Source organism: Charadrius vociferus, unplaced genomic scaffold (genome assembly GCF_000708025.1).
Source record: "Charadrius vociferus isolate BGI_N301 unplaced genomic scaffold, ASM70802v2 scaffold309, whole genome shotgun sequence".
NCBI classification, from domain to species: Eukaryota; Metazoa; Chordata; class Aves; order Charadriiformes; family Charadriidae; genus Charadrius; species Charadrius vociferus.
In genome coordinates, this window is record NW_009661370.1 from 3313768 (window position 1) to 3338469 (window position 24702).

At 35.6% G+C, this 24702-nt stretch overlaps 1 protein-coding gene across 1 annotated transcript; it reads right to left on the bottom strand.

The window, feature by feature from the left end:
- Positions 1 to 22475, bottom strand: ADSS (adenylosuccinate synthase). The gene is made up of 13 exons (XM_009893658.1): positions 22470 to 22475; positions 20977 to 21079; positions 18280 to 18348; positions 17474 to 17524; positions 15154 to 15220; positions 11962 to 12069; positions 11593 to 11674; positions 9670 to 9796; positions 7978 to 8132; positions 7425 to 7549; positions 6280 to 6377; positions 1316 to 1465; positions 1 to 566 (listed from the first exon to the last, which is right to left on the bottom strand). Exons 1-13 carry the CDS (start codon positions 22473 to 22475, stop codon positions 514 to 516), a joined length of 1194 nt encoding a protein of 397 aa, XP_009891960.1. The 3' UTR covers positions 1 to 513.
- Between the last annotated feature and the right edge of the window lie 2227 nt (positions 22476 to 24702).

Below are 24702 nucleotides of genomic sequence, written 5' to 3' on the forward strand. Positions count from 1 at the left end.
TTTATAGCATTATAAAATCAGAATCCCCCCTCTTTAATCACTGACAAGAGCAGCCATTAAGAATACAACAGCTTTAGGAATACAAATAATGAGGATGTAAAACTATCTGTGCAAAACTGCATTATTTTTACTGTCTAAAATTTCAGGGAAGTAACACCGCCAAAAGCAGAGAGAGGATAACAAGGACAAACAGTCATGAAAGTAATGCTACTACCTTAGATTTTCAAACAGGAATTACATTATGAAGTAAATATTAGGTAAAGAAAAAAAAAATCTGATGGCACCTTGAACAACAAATGACAAGTGTCTTGGAAACTGCAGTTGAACAAGAACTGATACAGGTTCATGTTAAAGTCTCTTTCAGGAGTAGCGATTGATTTGGGGGTATCAACTCTAGCATTTCTTTCCATGCAACAATCTATCTTTCCAACATCTTTGCTTTGCGGGCTACTAATGCATTTAAGAATGAGCAGTCTTTTGAGGAGTGTGCTTTCTTCCATGCATCTGAAATCTTTAAAACAGCTGGATCATTGATTCCCTGGATTTCCCTACTCCAATCCATTTAACTGCAGGAGAGAAAAGCAAACTTTTAATAAAAGTAATACAAAGCAAGATCAGATTGTATCTCAAGGTAAGATACAGACTTATGTTTTTAAGTGCTTAAGATCTTAAGTACCATAATCTGAAGAAAAACGCAGCATATACTACTAGTACATTAAGAAACAATAACTGTCTATTGTTGTCAAAGTAAGAACACACTGGTAAGTTAGAAAAGCAGGATAAGTCTTGAAGCTGCCATAATAAATAAATTAGTTTTCCAGATCATAGGAAAAAAAGATACAAAGAAATTGTCAGAAAAGTAAAGATTTGCATCATCTCTTAAGTCCCAGCTTTGGATGGAACCACAGGATCACCTTTATTAGGGAGCGTGAGAGAAATTTGCTAGTTTAGGACCTCTTAGTGTCACATATTTAATCACATTAATATACCACTAGTCCCAATGACTTTATAATGGCAGCAGAACTAAAGCTCTATTATAATAATCTGAAAAACAATTAAGCAAGCTATAAAAATCTCAGTTGAACAAGAACTATAGTATAAGCCAAAGAAAGAATGCATATTAAAACTTCTGAAAGTTTTCAATTCAACAGCTATATAGATAGATAAAAAGAAGTAAAACAATAATTACAAATATCACCAGGTATATGAGAATAAGCACAGCTGCAAACTAGTTTTTAATATTTCAATATTTTGAATGTTCATTAAGGCAAAGTACAAGAAAACAAAACAAAAAAAAGAGATCTGTTTTACTTACCAGGAACACCCAACTCCATTTCTATAAAGCGAACATAATTTTGTGCATTTACAGGCAGCTCATCAAAAGTCCTTGCATTTGATATGTCCGTATCCCATCCTGGGAGTGTCTCATACTGAACCTCTACTTTATTTAAGACTTCCTGGTTGGCTGAGAAGCAAACAGGAACGAATATATTATGTCTACCAAGATTACATATTCTCTCTCTCTAAAAGCATAACTGTAAAGCTTTTTATTCTTTTCTTATACACAGAGGTTTACTCATAAGATAACGTACCAGCACTGAAGGTGCTGAAGTGTCCTTTTTTGTTAATATAAGAAGAGAAAAAAAAAAAAATCCAGTAACTATCACGACTTACACTTTAGGACTCAGAGTCACATGCATGTATTTTGCTTAAACCACAGTCTTTTCAGTTCAGAAAACAGTTTTCCAGGAAAAGTAATTCCCCAAAATGTTGATTTTTTTTTTTCTGAACAAATACCAAGATCCAACTCCCCCTTCATAAGGGAATTTGGTGATGTGAAAACAAAATTAGGCATCAGCTTGTAAGTATCAGGCAGTTAAAACATTTTTTTAAAGTGTCACAGGAGTGTACTTTTTACTAAACATAGTTATAAGATGCAGTCTATAAATAATGTACTTCTGATGCCCACAGACCCTTTGCCCCAAAACTCTAAAATGAATTTGTCAGCCAGTGTGGAGTCCCACATGATGTATGAACAGCAACTGTTCCAATTACTTCTTAGAATAGAAGCAATGAGTATATTCCATTTTGTCCTTCATTTAGTAACTTGGTACAATGTTGTCCATTAACTCTGAATCCTGTGATGATTTCAAGTACTGGAAAAGATGCTAAGCACACTGTTCTGGAACTGAATCATTCCAGTAACTATCTGAACATTAGTCTTCGAATGACACTGGGCAGCGAAACAAAAGCCTTAAGCCTGAAAATGGTGAAAATACATTGACAAAAAAATACACTGGGAGGTGTCAGGCATTCTTGCCTTCCTGAAAAAGAAGGGTTCTGCCAAAGGCACTGTAATTAATGTTATGTAGGCTCCATGTCTCAGTTCAAGTCACTCCTGCAAAGATAGCTAGTCAACCTGGGAAAGGGGTTTAGGCGCAAGATGCACAGTAGAGATGCAAATACAAAACTGTAGCTAATCCCCTCCAACGTGCGTGTAGCCAACAAATTCAGGCTCAGCATATTGAGTAATTTGTCCTGGCGCAGGTAAGAGTTCAATTGTAGCGATGTTGTAAGGACAGCCCTCATGTACCAGGCATTCTGAGTAAGGGTGAAAGAGGACTATGCTCTACTGACTTTAAAGCCTACAACAGTGAAGAAATGGACAATTTTTGGACTGAGGTGTTCACAGATTAATGCAAATGATCCTTAATCAATACTTGTTGTAATCAGGACAAATAGACAGGCACATTAAGGATGCTGGGTTGCAGAGGCCAAGGATAAGCACTTTCTTTACTGTCATCAGCATGACAGCAGACATCTGGGGTATTGTCTACTGTCCAGGTGATCTGCAAAATAGTATAGCTATGTTCAAAGCGCAAAACCACAAACTAATCTCTGGGCATTGCAGATGGTCTAGAATAACATGCTAGCCTCCCTCGTTCTGAAGAGAGAAAGTGACTGAACACCTAATCCACAGGCATTTTTACTTTGAAGCCTCTCTGATGAGGCTAGCTGGGAGAAAGCTGAAAGCACTTAGAACTGAATGGTCTAATTCTGTCTACAATCTTCCATTACTCTGTGTTATTTTAATTCCTTACTTCCACAAAAGAGAAGAAGAAAAAGAAGGGATAAATTTCTTGATGCTTCAAATGATTCTCTCATTTCGCTCCAGCAGGTTTAATAAAAGATGATGTGTGGCAAAGATAGCCCATAAACTGAACTCAGTGTAGTAACAGATTTAGTCACCATCTAGATTTCTCTCAGCTCTTCCCTTAGGGGATTTATCTTTTAGGGTTTCTGGAATATTCCTTATTAACAGCTGAATTAGATAACAGAGAGAGCAGATATCACAATATCTGGTAGTCTGGCACTATAATTTGGAGAGGGAATGATGTGATGTTACTTCCAACTCAAAAAGAATAGCTGAGATTTGGGATCTTGGCACCATTGTAAGAGAAAGATCCTCCAACAATTTCCAGAAACTGAACATAAAACCAGTCATATGGCTCAGACCAAAGGTGCATCTAGCACAGTGCACTAGCTCTTTAATCTACAGCAGATGCTCAGGGAAAGAGCAGGCAGGAGCGGGGTGGGGCAGGGGGAGCAAGCATGAAGTAAAGCTGCTCCAATTTCGTAAGGATCTGTGTTTTTGAAGTCTCCTGAGCTAGAGGTTGTGTCGGTCTGTGGGTCTGTGCTGAGATCAACTGACGCCTGAACTTGGACAGGAGACACTAGCAGGACTAGATCATGGCTTTCGCATTCCTTGTAAACTGATCAGCTCACAGCTAGCAGGGACTTCTATCTTTCTTTAATAAACTCCTATGACTGAACAGAAATGGAGATAGTGGCCAGTTCCATAGCAAAAGACTAGAGCTTCAACGATACCAACTGAAGTCAGCTGTAAATTTACAAGACATTTTCAGTTCTTTCTTAACAGAAGATTATGAAATGCCCACAGAAACCTAAGCTAAAAAAACCTGAGTGAGGCTCGTATGATTCTCTGATCCAGCTGGAAAAAGCAACAATATATGAAATATGGCATGTTTTTCCTGAGATGGTGGGCACTGTGTGTGCTTCTAATTTAGAGACAGTCATCTCACAAGAAGGGTAAATCACTAACATCTCCAAGAGAGTGGGAGGATGGGGAGGAGAGAGAGAAAGAAATACCCTGCCAGTGAGAGATTCCCAGACTAGATGTCTTCTAAATTAAATTCAAAATGCCAAAGTGGCAAGTTTAAAAAAAAAATAAATTATACAAGTGCGCAGCATGCAGAGATGTTGACATCAGAAATAATCTAATTGTCCACAAAACACAAAGTGGGAAGAAAGTTACCTTTTGGTTTTTATGCCAGGGGCAGGGGTAATAAGTAACCTGCAGCATATGTGCTGAAAATGCTGCCAAATGTTGAGGAGTATAGCAAAGAGAGAGGCGTGGAACACAGAGGCACTGTGAGAGACAGCATCTTCCAGCTTACCAGAAGTTCAGCTCAAACTCCTTCCTGACACTTAAGGAAGACAGCACGTCAACAGCAAAGTCAACAGTTTCTACTAAATTTCTACCAGAATTCTTAATTGTTCATACAGTAAATAAAAATAGGCAGGTGAGCCACGTTGTGCTGCCATGACCAAAGGTCAGCTACCTGTTATCTGGGCATATACAGGGACCAAAATCCACCCTCAGGAGTTGTAACAAGATTTTGGTCCCATGTGAGACACAATAAATGGTGGGCCGGGGGGGAAGTAATCACTGAAGTCTTAGTACTGTAAAACATGGCCACGTGTTTATGTCAACTTTAGCGACAGATTGCCAGAGAAGGTCCTCCTGGCTTGAGCACAAGACAGTCCAAATAGCCCCCAGGTTAGATGACAGGGCTACAGATGAAACATGTACTGAGTAGCTCTCAATTCAAACGTGCAATCTCCATTATGCTCAAAGGCCACCTAAAGTACACACAAATTTCTTTAATATTTTGATAACAGTATCAATCAGGGAATATCTGAGTCTTAAAAAGGAAAAAGCATTCCCTGGTTTAGTGCAAGACAATTACTAAATTTCCTGAATAGAAGTGCATGCCATGTCATTCAGTATGCATTCAGATTGTAACTGTCACTTTTGTTTGAAGACGCTGGAGGGCAAATTAATTACAGAGCTCCATCAGGTACATGGAGAAACAGAAGATTTTTTTATTAATTCTTTATGAACTTCCCCAACAGATATGTGCTATTTTCAAGGACTACTGGCAGATCATCACTTATTCCTTTATACATAATTACATCTTTATACTACATAAATCCAGCTGTGAGTTGTATCTGGTTACCACAGTTGATGATCTCACCCACAAAAGGTTCTCTGATGATGATATCATCTGAAGAATTGTAACCTGTGACCAGCCTCAAACCCTGAGGTAGCAATTAAAATGAAAACAAAGCACCTATGCGCACATTAGAAACTCAGAAAGCTCAGTCTTTAGTACTGGTTAATTTTCTTCCTTTTTTTGGAGTACCCCTACTACGACAAACTGAAAGAGATGCATTATCCCTGAAATGTTTTGTGATATTTGAATATTTTAACATGCAGATACAATTTTCAGGTAAAAATGATCAGTAAAATGACCACTGTCCTCTTCAGGAGCTATAGTTTCTATCATGCTAAGCTGATGTATGTTGGCTGTGCATTAGAAAATAGCCTTGCTTTCACCTGAACTAATTGCTCATTTCCTCCCTCACCCTTTTTCCCCTCTTTTCCATTGCATAGATGTGTCAGGTTTTTGGCTGCTCTGCGAACCATTAAAGGGAACTGAACTGTTAGAAAAACAACACAGGGAGAGAAAAACTTGGCTTTTCAACTGGATTGGTTCTCCCATGTGGTTCACTGCACGCTTAAATGAAAACCTGTCCTGCCAGAAGAGGGGATGAATACAATAGTGGGAATAAGACACTGGGTTTAGAGCGTGAAATGAGCATCCAATTCAGCTTGAAGCTAATGCAGTCTGTATTAAAGAAAAAGGATAAAACAGTAACAACATTTACATTTAAGAAGCTTTATGTAGCACTCTGCATCTTTCTAGTAGACAAATGACAGTATTTGGTGCAGGTGTCCTTAGGGTGCAGGTACAGGTGTGGTACAGGGTGTCTCTGGTGCATCTGAGAAGAAATTAATGGCTTGATGCTGAAGTAACACATTCCTGTCATAAATTTTACTTAAATGCATTTGACTTTTACTTGTATCAGATTACATTTCACCAAAATCTAAAATTGATAAACAAGCAATCTTACCAGGAAAATGAGGTATGATTTCACCATCTAGTTTGTATGCAACACCAACTTTGATTTCTGGAAATACATCCAAGATATCCAATTTGGTAAGTGCCAATCTGTAAAGAAACATTACTCTGGTTAAACAAGTTCAACAACTCTCAACTCTAATCCCACTGTAAAAATGCCAAAAGAAAAACTGACTCCTGCACATTGCGATCAATTGTCTTTCCTTAGAAAAATAGCTCCTACGGCACTAATCTATTTATCTGGTGTGATTAAAAAAAAAAAAAAAGACAAAAACTTAAACAGCCTTTTTGTTGTGTCCTTAGATCTAGCACTAAGAGAAAATGGCAAAATGCAAAGAACAGGTATTCTCCAATTAAAGTGACTTGTCTATAGCTTTAAGTGTTAGAATTTTAATCAGTCAGGATGCTGCCAAGATACTTTATGACCATTCATTTGAGAGGGCTTCATAGCATGATATCTGTTGCTGTCTGTTCCTGTCCTACAGTACAGGCAGCAAACTAATCAAACACTGGCTCTGTAAATACCTGGATGTATCCTATTTTAAATAAAAAACACAAAGGATGAGAAAACCAGGAAAATTTAAGTAAAGCATGTATTACAGTTTGATCTACTAGAAATTTTATGCCAGTTTTGTTTCAGATACCTATTTTTCATTTTAATTAAAATCCCAAAGTCATATCCAAATTTTCTACATTTACACATACTGCTGAAGATACTGATCTTATCTGTCTTATTTTGAAAACAAACTAACAAAACAAAACCCCAGAAACTATATCCGGTTTTAAGGCCTTTGTAATGCATTTGATTTGGTTTGGGTTTGGTGGGATGGCAGGAATTAGGGTAGTTTGAAGAATCAAGTACTAGGATACATAAGTGCTTCTTGGATCATTTTAAATGAGAAATAACAATATGCTACAAGTAAAGGAAAGAAATTTACAAGTATGAAAATGTCAAACATAAAAACATTTAATGCTAGGAAAAATGAGGGACAGTTCATTTATCAAAATATCAAAACAATCAACAAGTCAATACTCACAGTCCAAATGTTACTAACTAGTATATGTACAATTTGCAGTAACCTGTAGCATTTCATGATTTTATGTCAAGTTGCCAGCAAAGCTGTCAAAATAACTCACGCAGTAAATCCATTAATCATGTAGGCGTATCGGAGTAACACAAGGTCCAGCCAGCCACATCTTCTCTTTCTACCAGTGGTAACACCAAACTCTTTACCTCTTGTTTGTAGCAATTCTCCAATTTCCTAACAGAGAGTAATACTATTACATGAGACTTTTTTTTTTTTAATTTGCAATACATGACACAGGTGTGTACTTAACAACACTTTACAATAGTGTAAATTACCTTAAAAGTTCTTCCCCCAATTTTTCACAAAGTTGTCCATTGCGATGAAAATAGAAATACAAAGTGCTATTTCTAATTCAAGAGAATGCTATTTCAGCAAATCTCTCAAAACTTGTTCCTGCTCTCACCTTCTATTTCATAGGAAGGTCTGAGAAACTGACAATCAGATTTGTCAATCCTGTAAGCTCAGTCTAGAATCTGAAGAATGAGACATCCAAACACACTGTCTCTACTTGCATTTAACTAGTAACACTGTTTTAACATAAGACGGATGCACCAAGTTATGTCACCCAGTTACAGATCACATCTAGGGCCGATAATACTCACATTATCTTGTTCTGTAGGAAAGGCACCAATTCCAACTCTCGTTGTATATGCTTTCACAACTCCGTACACCTCCCCGACATTCTGTGGTGGCATACCCAGACCTGTACACACACCTCCAACTGTGCAGTTTGATGAAGTCACAAAAGGGTATGTGCCTATTAAAAAAAAATATTTTAAAAACTTATTAAAACATTAGTTTTAAACTAGTAAAAAAATAATAAATGTAACCTGGAGAGGAATAGTACTTGCATTGAACTTACCTTAGTGTTGTTTTACAACACTAAAAACCAAAACAAAACACACAATAAACGTTATTTTGCAGTGAAGAACACATTTAATGAGCTCTTAGCTTTGTGTGTATGTTTTCCGATCCTTCTTCATTGAAAAAGGTAGAAATCTTACCACTTCAACGGGTACAGAGGCAAAAGTTGACTATATAACAATTCTGAATGATCACAGAAGTCAAAAACTGGAATAAGACACCAGAAATCCATGCCTTGCTATCTTATATAAAATATACTCACTAATAGAACAATGGGAAAATTTGAAGGGACACTATTAAGAAAATGGTATTAAAAGGTTAGAAAATACAGGTTTACCAGTATTCATTTTGGGAGAAAAAAATAAAATACAAGTTCTAGAAAATGATCAGCACATTATAATGGTAAGAAATTGCAAAGAAATGTAAAATTCTGGAAAGAACAATTTTGCTTACATAATCAAATGGAAGAAAATATTTCCACAATTAAAGAAAACAAAGAGAACGATTCCAGGAATATAGTCTAGTTCATTAAAGTTTGTCTCTAGTTAAATATTCAGGCCTCATTTAAAAAGCAGCCTGGACAGCAAAGACAAAGAGAGTTAAAAATTAAACATCTCAAAATCCTTAGGTTTGGCAGTAGTTCTTACAGGCTTCAATTTCAGACTTAAACACCTTTCCATCAATAAAAATGATGCAGTTACAAGGCTAGTGAGACTGAAGGAAAACCTGACAAAATGCAGGAGCCAATCATATAGGCTGGTTATGCCTATAAAGAGGTATAACAACTTATCTGTCTTTACAATATAATGATAACAAACAATAATCTCATTTTAAAAAGCTGCTTCTATCAACAAGCTTCTCATTTTATTAGAAAAATTACAGTGCTTTAAGAAAAAATGCACCATTTATAATTTTGAATTGTTTGGGATAATCTTTTCACTCTTGCCTCATTGACAATGCAGATCCCCAACATCTTTCCGTACATCGTCAAACAGCGGAAAACTACGTATTATATAAAGGGTTTAAAAAAAAAATATGCAAGTTGATTCTTCAAAAGTTAACAAGTATTTTGCATATATACTTTGCCTCTCAAAACTCTCATGTTTTTCTTCTGAAGTGTTTTGCATAGATGTATGAAATAACTCACAGTTGTATATGACATTTATAGACACTGAAGTAATAGCTACACTCTAAGAAAAGTCACCTGATCTGTACTGTCATTCAAATAATTAATCTAAAGCTTTTTGAAAGAATTTAATTAAAAACTTTTACCCCTCTCTAATTATTTGCTAGCCATAGAGAGTACTGTTCTTCTAAAATACAAAACACTTATGCCATAAAAGCAGCTAATCATGGAAGAGTTTATATTTAGTGTGCCCTTTCACAATGTAAGTACACAGCAACGTGTGTCTCAAAAAGGTTATACCTACCAAAATCTATGTCCAGAAGTGCTGCATTTGCACCTTCTACTAAGATCTTCTTTGGTGGTCCGTGTAAAGCTTCATACATGAAATAAACACCATCCTTTACCATTGGTTTTATTTTTTCCATGCAGCCCTGAATAATACAAAAGACTAGTGTATAGTACAATTTCATTATGATAAAGCCAGCCAGAGTACAAGTGCTATTGCTCCTTCATAAAAATGTTCTTATTCCTTTTGAAAAGGAAAAGCAAACATGAAGAAATGCTTAGTATACCATAATGTGTGAACAGGGGAAGGAAGAACGTTAGACTCAGATTTATACAATAAACATGTATGCTCTTCCTAGGAGGAAAGAAAGAAAAGAGGAAAAAAAAAAAAAAAAAGGGGAAAAAAGAAATGAGAAATAAAATCCAAACTTTTGAAACACTTTAGAAATATTCAAGCTTGAGTATAATCACAATACTTTACTGTGTTTGGTATTTAATTTCCAAGTGTTTAAAGTTTCTCCCCCCAAACCAGCATGTGGGGAGTTCCACTTCTGGCCATCTGAAGCTAACAAATGCACACAATTGTAAAGCAGCATTAATTTGTGATATATATAGGTAAGTTTGTAAGTAAAAGTAAAAAGTTATTTAGTGGAATTAAGGGTCAAGTGCCTGAATGCCACTGAGTAGCTAGATGTAAGAAGCTAGTAATGTTCCGATTAACACTTGGAACATGGAAGTTCTCATTCTAATGATTCACTTCACATGAAATATAACACTTTGTATTTCAGAATTTAATCAAGTGCATTAGCATAAAACAAACATTAAGTGCAAGTAATTTTCCTCAAGCTACAAATACATGTTTCCACCCTAACAATGAGTTTCAGATATTCTGTAATCCTAATGTGTATTAAGTAAACTATAAAGCATTATAAAACACTCAACTGTAGCTGATTTTTAGGTCTACATATTGATAAAAATACTACAGTTCAACATAGGTAACAGATATGGTTAAAAGTAAGACAAACAGAAGTGTTAAGAACTCCCATATACTCCATTCTAGTGCTGGTGAACTGGATTCAGTGGCAACTGAAGATACAAGAAGGATGATTTTTTTGGCCTGATTTTCTGAAAAAAATAAACATGTAACTGTGCACCCCCTCCCCTGTTCCACACAAACCTCAATGGTTTTAAACAATTTGCCAAATTTAGTTGAAGTTTTCTAAGGGGGGAAAAAAAAATATCATACAGTTAAGCTTCTATAAAATGCATCAACAAAAAGGCTGGGTAAGGGTAAGACACCTGACTTTTTTTTTTTTTTCCCCAAATAAGAACTTGGGCACACCACAAAAATCGCATTATTAGGCATAAGAGAATTAATACTAGTGAGAAATCTCACAACTGTCCCAATTGCAGGGAAAGCATCAAATCAGAATTCATAATTAACCACAACACTAGCTTGCCAGCAATCAGGCTTCATTAGTTCTGCTGCTATCAACTTACATTTCTCTATGTTGTTAGACAGCATTTTTTTTCCTTAAGGCTTATTATTATTAGAAAAATAATTTACGTCAGTTCTTAAGTTCCTGATACAAGGAATTAATATTCTGCTTTATGACGAAACATACCTTGCCCAACTACAATCGTGGGTATTTTTCTCCTAGCCAGTATGTTTGAGCAAGTGGAAGTCAAAATAATTCTCCCTATACAAGCCTTTTTCTTAAGCTTTACAGTATTTCTCTTGAAACCAAGTTTTGAAATGCTGCATAAAGTGAGGTCAAAAGTGTCTTTAAGAATGCTACCAGACTCTTTAAAATTGATACATACCAATTTCTTGTGATATGTACTATGTTTTAACTCCTCACACAAGCGTCAGTCACCAAAAGATTTACATATCAGTAACTACACAGTGATTATATCATTTAACAGGCTGAAGTAGGCTTACCTTGAGCTTTTCCAATTCCCCTTCAATATCTATCTCTAAGGTAGGATATATCGCTTTGTACTGATTGGCTAACACTTTGAACCTGGAAGGCAAAAATGCTTCACTAAGATTTTTGCTTATTTTCCTCCTCACACCCCCACCAACCTTAGGTTTTACTGGTTACGTATCTGCAATTATTTGGTGATTAAACAATTTCAAACAGTAAAATATCTGAATAAATATAAATAGGTAATTTAATAACGTTTTTTCATATTTTAAAATAAGTTTTAGTTTAAAAAGTAACAGCAACCAGATGTAATTGCTTACACAGGGTACTACCCAGAAACTGAAAACCATGCTTATAACTGTGCATTAAAATACAGAAATTACCTCTCAGAAAATTCATCAAAGTCAGAAACAAGATCACACATTCTGAGTCCACTTCGAGCTGCTTTTGAAGAATATACTGGACCAATTCCTTTTTTGGTAGTTCCCAAACTTTGAAAAGATAATAACAGGAGTTATTCTTGATATTAAACTAAGGTGTTTTTTCTTAAAGCCAATACATCCTTAGCATAAAATGAAATGCTGTTAATTGTGAGCATTTAGAATCTTGTTTTACACATTTAAAACATGAAATACTTTTAGTATGCAACTTAGTTTCAGAATATCACTGTTTATAGAATAAACATATTAATCTACATAATTCCGGTTTTAAACCAGTATCTTCTCATAGTTTAGCGAACTCTTATGTATTTATTTGTACATAATTCCCAACTTTTATACTTAGGAACTGAATGCCAAGATGACATCCTCCAGTACTACGAACTGAAACTAACTAACCACCTTCCTAAAAAACTGTCCTGAAGACCTAAAGAAAGTCCTGCATAAAGCAACAGCACAAACAGTATGGATTTCAAGTTTGTATATAAGAAATATTTCATTTGACTCTAAATGCCTCGGTAGGAGCCAGGAAAATAGAAAACACTGTTGAGTACCTAAGAGTGACAACGGGACTCAAAATGCTGTAAGTTAGAAAGGGTTCCACAGCAGCCAGTTCTGAAAACCTGAATTCTTTTTCTTACCCTTACCTCCCTACTCTGCCTGAAAAGCCTTTTCCAGCTTAAGTCAGTGATATCACAAGACACAACTTGCTTGCACTGTACTGTCACAGAAGTACAACTAGTTCAGAAAGCATCTTCTGCCAGTCTTGCTAAATAGCTATCAAAATGTAGCCAAACTGCACTCATCATAGGCAGATTATCAAACATCTTCCCCATCGCTCTCAAAAGATTAAGTAACTTTTTAAGGAGAAGTGAACAGGTTGTGCAGCATTCTCAGAAGCCTGCTGTACAGTGCTAAGCTTAGTTTTGCACTTAGTTTTAATTGCTCTGTGTTCGGTTTTCGCCCCCCGAGCAGACACACAAAGCCTTATCTTCTTCAATTATAAATTCTGTATATGCAGAGTGGCCCACATTTCGTCAAACTGCCTTGAAGGTGCCATACCATAACTCGGTTCAAGAGGGACTCCATTTCAAGTGGAACATACAGGTCATATCTAAACTTTAGGTTAAAGGCTATAAATTGATATTTGAGTGAACCGAAATACAGTTCATAATCAGTACATATTCATTTTAGTTAGGTCATTAGTAGTTTGGAGTAGAGTCAAAACAATCTTGGAGAAAAACAAATTCTTCCAAATAGACTCAATACTGAGTAACCTCAGAGAGTGATACGTTTGCCTCCGGTCCAAAAAGACAATCAATTTTGCATCACACAGTTTCATTTAACAAGACCAGGACACTGTGGCTTAAATAATTGACTCCATCCTCCACCCAAATTCATACGCTCCACAGAGAATTTTTTTAAGGAGGAGTTGGTTTTCATTTATTTTGTTTCATTAAGACATGCCAATTCATAAAGAGTTAAGCTGTCAGAAGAGTGTATTTATAGAAGTTAAAACAATTGTATAAGCATATACTATATTAGATTACCTTTTCTATAACCTTTCTGCAAGGGAAGCTACATGAGCCTTACTTGAGACAGTTTTTGAGCTACATTTGAACAGATAAAAGCATTCAGTTAAAATAAAAAACCCAAACCTTACTATTTATAATGATCAACTTTGAAGTGTTAGACACAAAATAATTTTAATGCCAAATATGCTATGCAGTCAAACCTACAGTTAGACATGGTAGCAGGCTATTTTAATTCCCCACCCCGCCCCCAACAAACAGAAGACAGTATTTTGATAATCAGTTGATGATAGCCTGTTCTTAGATAGCCTGTAGTAGTACTTCCACCACCACAGTCACTTAGATAGCCTTAAAATTTAGGAGGAAATAGATACGTATTTTCAATCTATCAGCAGTTTTAACAAGCTTGAAAACTATATGATTGTTGCAAAATTTCAAGAACCCTAAAGAAAGAACAAATATAGTTTTTCACCTTTGAATGTAACTTTTTTTCCCCTGGGTTTCTTTAAAACAAAATAATTGGAGAAAAGTGGTTATTTCTTCATCGGGCTTTCCCTTACAATCTTAAACACTAACTAATAAAGTGATTCCTTCTCACAAGCAGCTGAGAGACTGACTGTTTTTATATTGTCATATAGCAATTTTAGCTTGCACTTAATAAACTTTCAAGAATAGAATATATGTATATTCTTCCATACATATGCATATGTATGTTCTTCCTGTTTACTTTTAATTCCTAAAATAACAGGTAACAAGACAGCTGTTACAGCACAGTGGAGTGTGAAAATGACCTAGTGTAAGAACAATTGACAAGTTATCACTCAATAGCAAGCTGTGTGAAGCAAGGTACGCCCAAATCAGACACTCTTTTAAAGGTTATTGTCATGGATGATACCTTTCACAGATCTTAGTAAGGAAGACTTAATTACTTTTCGCCTACATAGACAAACTTCCAAGAAGAGAGATTAAGTTTACTGGTATCTCAGAAGTCTATAATGCTGCATTACTTTCCAGCTGTAGGCATGTCACAGTTAATTCTGCCAGCTTTTTCCCCACCCCCAAGAACCAGCAAGCTGCCTGGAAATCACAAGTTAGAAACATAACAGTTAGTCTCTAAAAGTTTCAAAAGCTTCAGAAAGTCAGTAGCAACATGTAGTAGACAATGTGAACGTTTACATGCACTTCTGACAATGAAGCATCATGAGATACCAAATTAGTCATATCAGAACTTTCAGTTATTTGGAAATGACAAAGGGGTCCTTCAGTCTTCATAAACAGAAATACGTTTTTACAGAAACAAATTCCTCCAGTAAACAATTAAAACATTTAAGAAGCAGGAACCCTTTTTATAAAGCAAATTAGCAACTAAGAACTTTTTCATAAGGCAAAATATCAAGATACAACCCTTTCCTTAAGAATATAATCTTTTGCTAGCCACTGGAAGACAAAAGTGTAAGAAATGATCCCTGCATATTCCACATTGAAGACTTAGAAGGATAACTAATGCTTTTTTTAACCCCGATGACAAACTGCAACAGAAATCCAAAGTATTAAGTCATATGTCTGTAGTAAATCATCCTATGTTTGACAAAATAAGACTACCTACTTCTTTCCTGCTTGTTCTTGCCTCTGTTGTTCTTGGATGCCATCAGCAGCTTGGTGGAAATCAAATACTAAGAAAATAAAAATAACTTAAGTAGAAAATTTGTGTGAAACAAATTACCATATCAGTAACAATTTCTTCAAACTAACTCTTCCCCTATTTATCAATGTGGAAAACAAAAATATACACACTGAAGAGAGGCAAACAAGATGACAAGAGTTTTTTGTCCTTTTTTACAAGTTAGTATTTTTCAAAGGGAAGAGTTCTGAGGTTTTTCGGAGACTTTTTTTAAGGGTCTATTTTGTAGAATACTTGCAAACTGTGTATACACCTCCCACAGAATAATTAAGTCATTTCAGCTTTGTAATGGCCCAAAAGAATGTATGGACAATAAACAATAAAAACAGGCAGGTGAAAAAAATCCTGGAAAACAAGTTCTAGTAAAAAACATCATACTGCTGAAATTCAAGGTGGGAATTTTAAATAAACAAACATTCTCATTCATTCTAAAGTTTTCTTATTTATTATTTTTATATTTTAGACAACATACATTAAAATACATTGGGAATTACAAAAGCTCCCACCAATGTGTTATGTAAACAGAAGTCATCTTTCACAAGCCCTAATTTTTTTTAAAGCATTACATATCATTAATGATAAAGATTATGCCAAGTATTCCTCGCACCAATTCTTCATCTACCATAAAAGCAAAAAAAAAAAAAAAGTATCTGACAAGACTCATGTAAAATACAGTTTGCAGGTTAACAGAAGCCATCTTATTTTTAAGTACTACCTCCCAAACTTTTCTACTAATCTACACATTACACAGGAAAGACTGAAAACTTGCAAGAAACAGATTCATTTAATAAGTACACTAGTCTCTCTAGAATGAGTGGGTTTCCTTGTTTGCCTTACCAATTTATTTTTGTGTTTATTTCCACACATCCTCATAATTTAAAGGATTACATTATCCCCAGCAGCTTGAACCTGGTTTTGGTTGATCTTTTGTTACAGACTAATCATTCACAGATCATCAATACCCATTTTAGAGAAGGCATATTTATCATGGCAACAGATCTCCAGACTGCCATCAAAATTTTCTAAACAGAAGCTGTGAAAGTTCATTTATGTTAAGAGGTGAATGATTATGAGTGACAGTCAATAACTGGTCCATTTTACTCAGGACCTGTTTAGCTATGAAAACTTCACAGTATTGCCATTGCAGTATATTAGAAAAACTGTTCTGTGACAATTAATATAGTAATTTCCAAGTAATTCACATACAGAGATTCTAATCTCAGAAAGAATTTTAGTAACTTAGAAACAGTTACTCAACTATTTCAAACTCAGTAGTTACTCCAAAGTAAAAATGTATTTATTCTTAAATATGTTCATTCACTAAGCTATTCCAGATCAGTTAAAAAAAAATTAACCAAACCAAATCAAACAAATAAACCAACCCCCACACCAAGCCAAAAAACAAAAACAAAACCTTTTTTCTGGTGTTATAAGCTTTTATCTGATAAAGACCTAAAAGGTTTACATCATCAGAAGATGACTACCAGAGCAGCCTATTTCCTAATACATGCAGTTATGTAATTATTATGTTACAATATCTAAAAATCTACTTTAAAGGATGACTTTGTGTAGTAAAGATGTTCTAGGAGTGATACAGGAAGAGCCTCTGAAGCTCTGTGTTGGTGGTTTCGACTCAAAACATCATTTTTACTCCAGGCTCTGAACTGCATTGTTGTCTGGAACACAGGCTGCAATCAACACCTGACTGATGAGCTCCCTGCAAGGAGGGCAGCAGCCATTCTCTCAATCCTTATAGAGTTCTTCCCATAAAGTCTCCTTTCTGAAGTATGTGGCAATTTTCTTGGCAGGGAGCCCATTAGTTTGGGAGTCATGCCCAGTCACATGATTTTCCAGCAAAAAGGTTGCTACAAGTAACACTTCTTTTACACCAAAGGAGGAAATGAGTCTTTCAGTCAATTAACTTCTGAACTGCTTTTTGACTGCTTTGCACCTCTTATCTTTGGCTTGGAAAGTGAACCTGCTTTCCTGACTAGGTTATGCTTATGGAATAGGATTAGAGTTGCTAGAATATAAACCTGGGAGGGTCCTGATTGGTGAATGAGGGTTTTTTTTTTTAGGATCTTCAATAAACCAAAGCAGCACATGGAGACTTAATCCAAATAAAAGTACATACCTATATAAAGAGATGGCTAAAAATTGTCATGCTTTTACTGCCATGGAAAGGTCACAGAAAACAAAGACTTACAAAAAAGAAAAAAAAAACAAACCACAAACAGGAACTTACCAATATGAGCCCTGTCAGAAATGATTAGTCTTTTTTCCCAGCCTTCTAGCCCTTAAAAGACAAAATTAAATAGTTCAAATTATGTTTTGTATAGAATTTTTGTCTTCTGATGTATAAAGGATAAATACTTCTCATGTTTAGTCTTTAGTCAATTTATTTAAAGATTGAGCAATCTCATTCTAGAGGGGAAAAAAAGTAAATTTCAATAATTAGAACTTGGCATCAGCCTATAAAGCTGAGAAAGGTTTATTCTGAGGAAGAATTCTAGCTATTCTGCCAGTTACTCAATTTCAACAATCAGTTAGCAGCTTTTTGGTTTTTAATAATCTAGACAATTGATTTACCTCACTTAGAGCAGACTGCTGCCAAGCATGGCCATAGACATAACAGAAAGTATCCAAAAACTGAGTTGAATCAAGAAGTGATATACACAGCATTTGTTTACATCAACATGTATCATCAAACAGTACACTAAAATTCTAAGAGGTAAACCGACTACAAACAGGTAACACTTTAACAAGCTGTTTCACTTCTTAATTTCACTGCTTTAAGGAAAGAAAAAATCTCAGATTTAGACAATTCATATTTAGAATACATCCTCTTCTGAAACTGTACAGAGACTCCTTTTGCCTGTCTTCCCATGAGGGCCCCGGGACTTTTAGCGAGGCTCCTGTGAGAAACTAGCAGCTAAACAGAGTTTTGGAAAAACACAGTATACGTAAAGTCTACAGAGGCATTCTCTATCTAAATCTTTTGAGGAGGGCCCCACAAACTATTTTAAGAGCAGTATCTTAAAATTTTCTCACCTTTTCCTTTCTTTAAGTTTTTTTCAGCTTCTTCAAAGAGTCCTGGCAAATGAATTACAACACCATTTCCTGAAGAAAACCATTACACAAAATTTAATGAATTATGTAGAGCATGGAAAAAAATATTCCAAACAATTCAGACACTTCATGTTTTGTATGCAGTATTTTATTTAAGTTTTTAAACTTTCAAAACTTTGCAATTTTTATTCTTCAGAATCCATCCATAAAAGACCAATTTACGTATGCGTTTCTAACTACATACATTGAATCTTTTAAATAAACTCAACAAACTTTCATTTTACATCAGGACAAACAGTAACAGGACCGTGGGACAGTCCGGAATGCAACTTCCTCTTCCTCACATCTAAAATTAACTTCCCTCTTTGTACTTCAGTTTAATAACCCTATTGTTTTTTAAAAGCTTAGCACATTTCTGTCATCATTATATACACTAGCATCCCCTTCAGGCACTCTTCTGCTGTAAACAGAAATAGAATATCCAGTATATAGAGTTGGGGTTGTTCACAAACTAGCAAAAACAGAAGAAAAAGCTCTATCAAAAGCAAGCTTGCTTTCGTATAGCTGTCACATTGATCAGAAAAACACTACTAGCTCATACAATTAACCAGTATCACCGAGTGCCCAAAAAGGAGCATTTCCATATAGCAAAACCGAACCATCTTAAGGTCATACCAAACTCAGTAGACCACTAGATCCAAAGCTATCCATGTAACATTTAGCAAAAGAATGAAGGGACCTGCCATTTGAAACTATTTGCACATCACCCAATTTCCCATAGATAACAGCATTCTAAACACCAAAATATTTAAGGCTTCTTCACTATAACCTTCATGGCACAGTCCTAATCAATAGTAATAACCTATTATAATGCTCCAATCATTTTGCCCTTGCCCCCGTTTTTTTTTTTTTAACCTATAAGCCCTTTCAGTGGAATCCTAAGCCAGATTTCTATTTTTTTTTCCAAAAGAGATTTTAAACACAAGGCAAACTGTTCAGGTATCAGCTGGGACAGATTAATTTTCTTCCTAGTAGCTGCTGTGATTTGGATTTAGTATGAGAATAACACTGATTAAACATTGTTCTAGTTGTTGCTAAGTAGTACTTATATTAAGTCAAGGACTTTTTCAGCTTTCCATAGAAGCTGAGAGGGAGCATAGACAGGACAAGCTGGCCAAAGGAATATTCCATACCATAGATGTCATGCTCAGTATACAAAAGGGTGTTGGCCAGGGGGGCAGGAATCTGCAATCACTGCTCAGGACGGGCTGGCAATCTATCATTGGGTGGTAAGCAATTGTACCGCATCACTGGTTTCGTATATTCTTTTACCATTATTATTATTATTTTCTCTTCCATTACTGTTCTATTAAACTGTCTTTATCTCAACCAACAAGATTTGGGTTGTTTTTTTTTTTTTTCCCCCCTTTTTCTCCTTCATCTCCCTATCCCACTGACAGCAGCGGGTGTGTGGGGTGTGTGTGAGTGAACAGCTGCACGGTCCTAGTTGCTGGCTGGGATTGCACCACAAAAACCATGACATAAACCTAAAAGATGCTAGAAGAACAAACTTCAGATTTGAGACAAGGCCAAAAGATAGCAGATACTGACAATAGAATTCGTAAAAAGCTCTCTCCTGCCTACTGTACTTTTAAAGGCTGGGGTCTTTCCTACTTCACCCTGAGTCTACCAAACAAAACATGGCAAGTGAGCATCCTTTTTTACTGTTTTCAAGCAATAATCTTTTAAAGAAACACAATACAGTAGCACATCTGAAGAGAATAAAAGTAGTATCATCTGCCACAGCCCTCAAAACTAGAAGCAGTTAATATCCCAACCTTGCCTTCATCAGAGGGAATCTATTTCCATGCCCATTGGCTCGATTTCTGTAGAAATATTAGGCAGGGCAAGTCGATCCAAAACTATCCCACAATCAAGTCACAACATAACAGCCGAAAAGAGGCAATTAAGCACCAAGTCCTACCAAGTAAAGAGTTAATGCTGACTGCGAGTATACAGTCACTACAAGTCAGACCCAAGAATCCAGCAAGTACTGTTCATGAGTCAAGTAACTAGTGACAGAGGCTCTTTAGTTGCTTTGCTGTTTAGCACACTGTCAATGACCACTTAACTCTTGGCAAGTGTACCAAGCTGAGAGGCAAGACTACAGGTTCAAAGCAATGAGAGGTGCAGGAAGAAGTGATAGGAAGAACACAACAATATAGTCCTGATTTGGAGAAGTACACTGTGTAAGGGACAGGAGTTCTGGGTATCAAAAAAGCAGGATGGAAGTGTTGATAGGTCAAAAGGTACTGGTAGTTACTTAGTAGGGCTGAAGATGAAAACAGAGAGGAGGAATCCTGAGAATAAAAGAAATAATTGGTAGAGAAAATAAGAGGGAATGGGAAAATGAAGGCACGCTGGGCAGCTAGCTGTTTGCATCGATAGGACAGATAAGAACAAAGATGAATTATCCAAGACAGTAAAAGAAACCTCCGTAATCCAAAATTCACAATTGAGTTAAGACAATACTAACAAGATAGTAGAGCAGTTCAAGCCTATGAGGATCTGAGGAAGAAAAATCCTGATCCTGTACATTCTCAGATATATTTTGTTATTTTAATATGCCAGAAGTCTGTAACTACAGTATTGTCTAATTTTTAGAGATGTCCCGCTTACCAATGAATGCAGTGACTTTTGGATTGATGATCCCACTTGGCAGAAGATGAAAGTCATACTCCACAGAATCCACAACAACTGTATGCCCTGCATTATTGCCTCCCTGGGGGAGGAGGGAGAAAAATAGAAAAAAGTGTTAATAGTTTTTGAAACTAAAGACAAATGAACACACAGTATAGAGATGGAATAAACTGATTCCAGCTCCAATTCTGCAGCTTTCATCTCTGTTACTAACAAAGGATCTTTCAGAGATCTCCCAGGAAATCAGCTGAACTTGTTTTGTTAAACTCAACAATTTCAACATCAGTATTATCTGTCATACAGACTTTGGACAGTATTTTGGTTCATCAAAAGTACAAGAGCTTGGAATAAGATTAAAATATTTCTAAAAATTATTGGACAGGAACATAAATATTCTGGAACATGCAAACATTTCTAAAAGCCATCATCAGTTTTACTAGGTTCCTATTACAGTTATGGAGAGTAAGTATTAAAAGTGGAACTGCCACCTTAGCAAAGAAAAAAAAAAATCACTAGTTAAACTGAGTATATAAAACCATATGGTTATTGGGAAAGATAAGTCTCTTTTGAATGTTTTTCTATGAATAGTGACCAGCAAAGTTAACTTGTTCTTTCTATACATCCTCAGCGATAAGAGAGGTCTGTAATAGCACAAGTCATTTCTATCTGAAACATGCTGTTAAGGAGGGAACCTAGAGGCAACTAAGATGATTGCCGTTTCGTAAGTTACAGGAAACCATTTACATCAAACCAACACCTAACATTTGTAGCTTTTCCCATTACCACAAAGAGAGTATTAAGAGATTTGTTAAACTGTGAAATATGACTAAAATACAAAAAGAAGCCTTAAGTGACCAAGTCTTAAAGAGGGTCAGGATAGGCTTATGAAACTAGAAAGATTACAAAATAGTTACCAAATATCCCCAGTTCTTGTTTGTTGTACTTTTGAAAATAAGCTTACACTCTCGTGACTGAGTCATTTGTGCAAGAAAAGGTTACATACAAAATGATTCTGTTTGTCATAACTACAGGAACATCCTTTGGAGACACCTTGCACCAGAAATAAACAAACTGCTTCATAGAAGGAAAGCCTTAAAGGAAAGATTTTTAATCTAGGCCTTCTTGCAGCTCAAGACAAACTGAAGAAGGGCATTATAGGAAACAAAGAAAAAAGAAACTATATGAAATATTAATCTGCAGAATTATAAATCTGAAATATTTCAGAATAATGTATCACAGAAGGTCTTTTCTAAGCAATGGACTCAACATCTACTCACTACTTATACAACATTTACAAAGCATGAATGCAATACATAAAGCCATATATCTGACATTGCAAATAAAGAATATTCTCAGATATCAAACATTCGTGCCTGTATATAAACACACACGCCACAGGTAAAAGCCTAGTCTCCATGAAGTTAGCAATGAAAATTCTCATAAACTTCAGCATTATTTATTTGAGGACTTACAGCCATTCCACCTCCTTTGGAAACAGAGAGAAGACTTACAAACCTTCACTCAACAAATTAAATATCTGAATTTAAGAAAAGTTTTTATGATTTAGTAATATAATGTAGAGTTCTTCCATGTAGCAAACAGTCCCTTGAAGAAGTTGTAGAGATTTCTGGATGCAGATGGTTTTCACTGCAAATGATCTGACTTTATCATAGAAGCCCAAATCTTCAATTCACAACATGTGAAACATTGAATGCATAAATAAAACAAGCCTTTCAAGTTTATTCTTTTAAGAAAATAATAAATGTTCAATGATAACCTTCCTCCTCCTCCCATCCTTTCTACTTAACAGTAACTGTTGATACCACCTCTACAGTTGTATCTTTGATTTAAAAAGATGTTAACTAGCTACATTTAAAACTATTTTTGAAATGCAATGCCGATACTCTTGAGGTACTGCAAATTACTCCAAAACTAGATAATATTCTAAGATCTATTAAGTTATATACATACATAAAATATACAAGCCTTCTTTTAGTAAGAAAAGACAGTTTTCTACTCAGTGTTTGAGAACCTAAGCAAACCTTTCCTTGGGGACAAAAAGAACAGTTATGTACTAAAGGAGCACTTATATTCAAGTATATCCGCTGAAAGTGGTAGTTATCTTCTTCCTCATCAGGTTGCTTCAAATAATTCCTTTCTGTTAGACCTACTGGTTAATATCGGTCTAGGCAAATTTAACATGAGCACTGCAGTGATTTTAAATGAAAATTCAATAAATAGGTCTAGGTACAACACTGAAGTACTGAGGTAGTGGTAATTTACAAATGAGAAGATGAGTCCAAACTCTTCCACTGCAGCATAAATAAACTGGGCTAACCCATAAGCAATACAAAGATTAGTGAATGACTGTTCATTTGAAGTCCCCTAACTGGATGATTTGATTTCATGTTTTGCTTCTCAATATTAAAAAAAAAAAAAAAAGCTTAAAAAAAAAAAGAAAGCTTTTCTACCATCACGAACGTCAAATAAAGAGAAAGAAAGATTTGTGATTGTAGAAATTAGATCATGATTAACAATAAATTCTTGCTCTCTTAAAGTTTGCCAAGCTACTGGTGTCATCCAGACGTGGTAACTTAAAAGTTCAGTGGTCACGTCTGCTTGAGTAAGGTGTACAGCACACAGAATGAGGCTCTGTTAATCATGGAACATAGTTACTGGGTTTTGGTGGTGTCAAGATCTCTCCCTTGCACTCTTGAGTGATACCAAAGTGTGCTTGTTCTGTGCCCGTTGAAAAATACCCCATGGCTGATAGAGTAAAAATGACATGTTACCTTTTAAACCTTGAACTACATGTGCAGCACTGCTCATACTTCATCTAGAAACAAGCTAGTTATATATACTTCTGCATGTTTACTGTGAGCAGTTATATTTTAAGGGATTTTGCTAGAGACTTGAGTAGAAAACCTGACATTATGCGTATGAATCGCCACGTGAACACACTTAAGCCACATCGTCTGAAATTACTGAAAAATAAATTGGTTCTTTTTTACCTCAAGCCAGAACACATACTAATAACTCAAGGTTTCCAAATGCTTATTCGCAGATTAGACTCATATCTGAATCTTAGAATTTAGTTGTTTGTAATATTATGATGCCTACGACATGAAAACGATTCATCCCAAAAGTGCTATTGATAGCAGCCGTCTGGTAGAACATTAAGTCAGTCCCCATCCTGCTTTGGATGTCATTCTGTCAAAATGTGTCGTTTTGAAAAATAGTTTTAATTTCAAACCATATTTTAGGAGAGTATTAAAACAACAGCATTTCATGATTTCAGTTTTCAAAATTCTACTGTTGATTTACACGTAAGCTACCCTAACTGTGGAAGTTCAAGTGTATAGTTACATAGTTAGGAATTCTAGTCTATTAAAAGAATGGTTCACACTGCACACTTACAGTGAACTGACAATATAGTGTACACGTGTTGTGTGCTCAGACATTGCACAACACAGGTCTGGTAAACAATTCTTATTACAAAAACCTGAACTCAGAGTTCCAGTGGTGGTGGGGTAGAGGGGTGGGTTGTTGTCAGGTTATGGGGTTTGGGTTTGGTTTGGTTTTTCGGGTTTTTTCCTCCTCCAGAAACTTATGATAATGCTAGCATCATTGTAATGCAGGCAAGTATTGAGTCTGGGCATCATTCAAGGTATAAACAGATGAAGTCACTCCTGGCTTCAGTGCTTT

Excerpts from the sequence above, each read along its gene's own strand:
- ADSS (XM_009893658.1), bottom strand. Across the intron at positions 12,070-15,153 it reads CAAGAACAAGCAGGAAAGAA|TTTGGGAACTACCAAAAAAG; the intron begins GTAGGTAGTCTT and ends ATCTTTTCAAAG. Across the intron at positions 6,378-7,424 it reads ATGATTAATGGATTTACTGC|ATTGGCACTTACCAAATTGG; the intron begins GTGAGTTATTTT and ends GTTTCTTTACAG.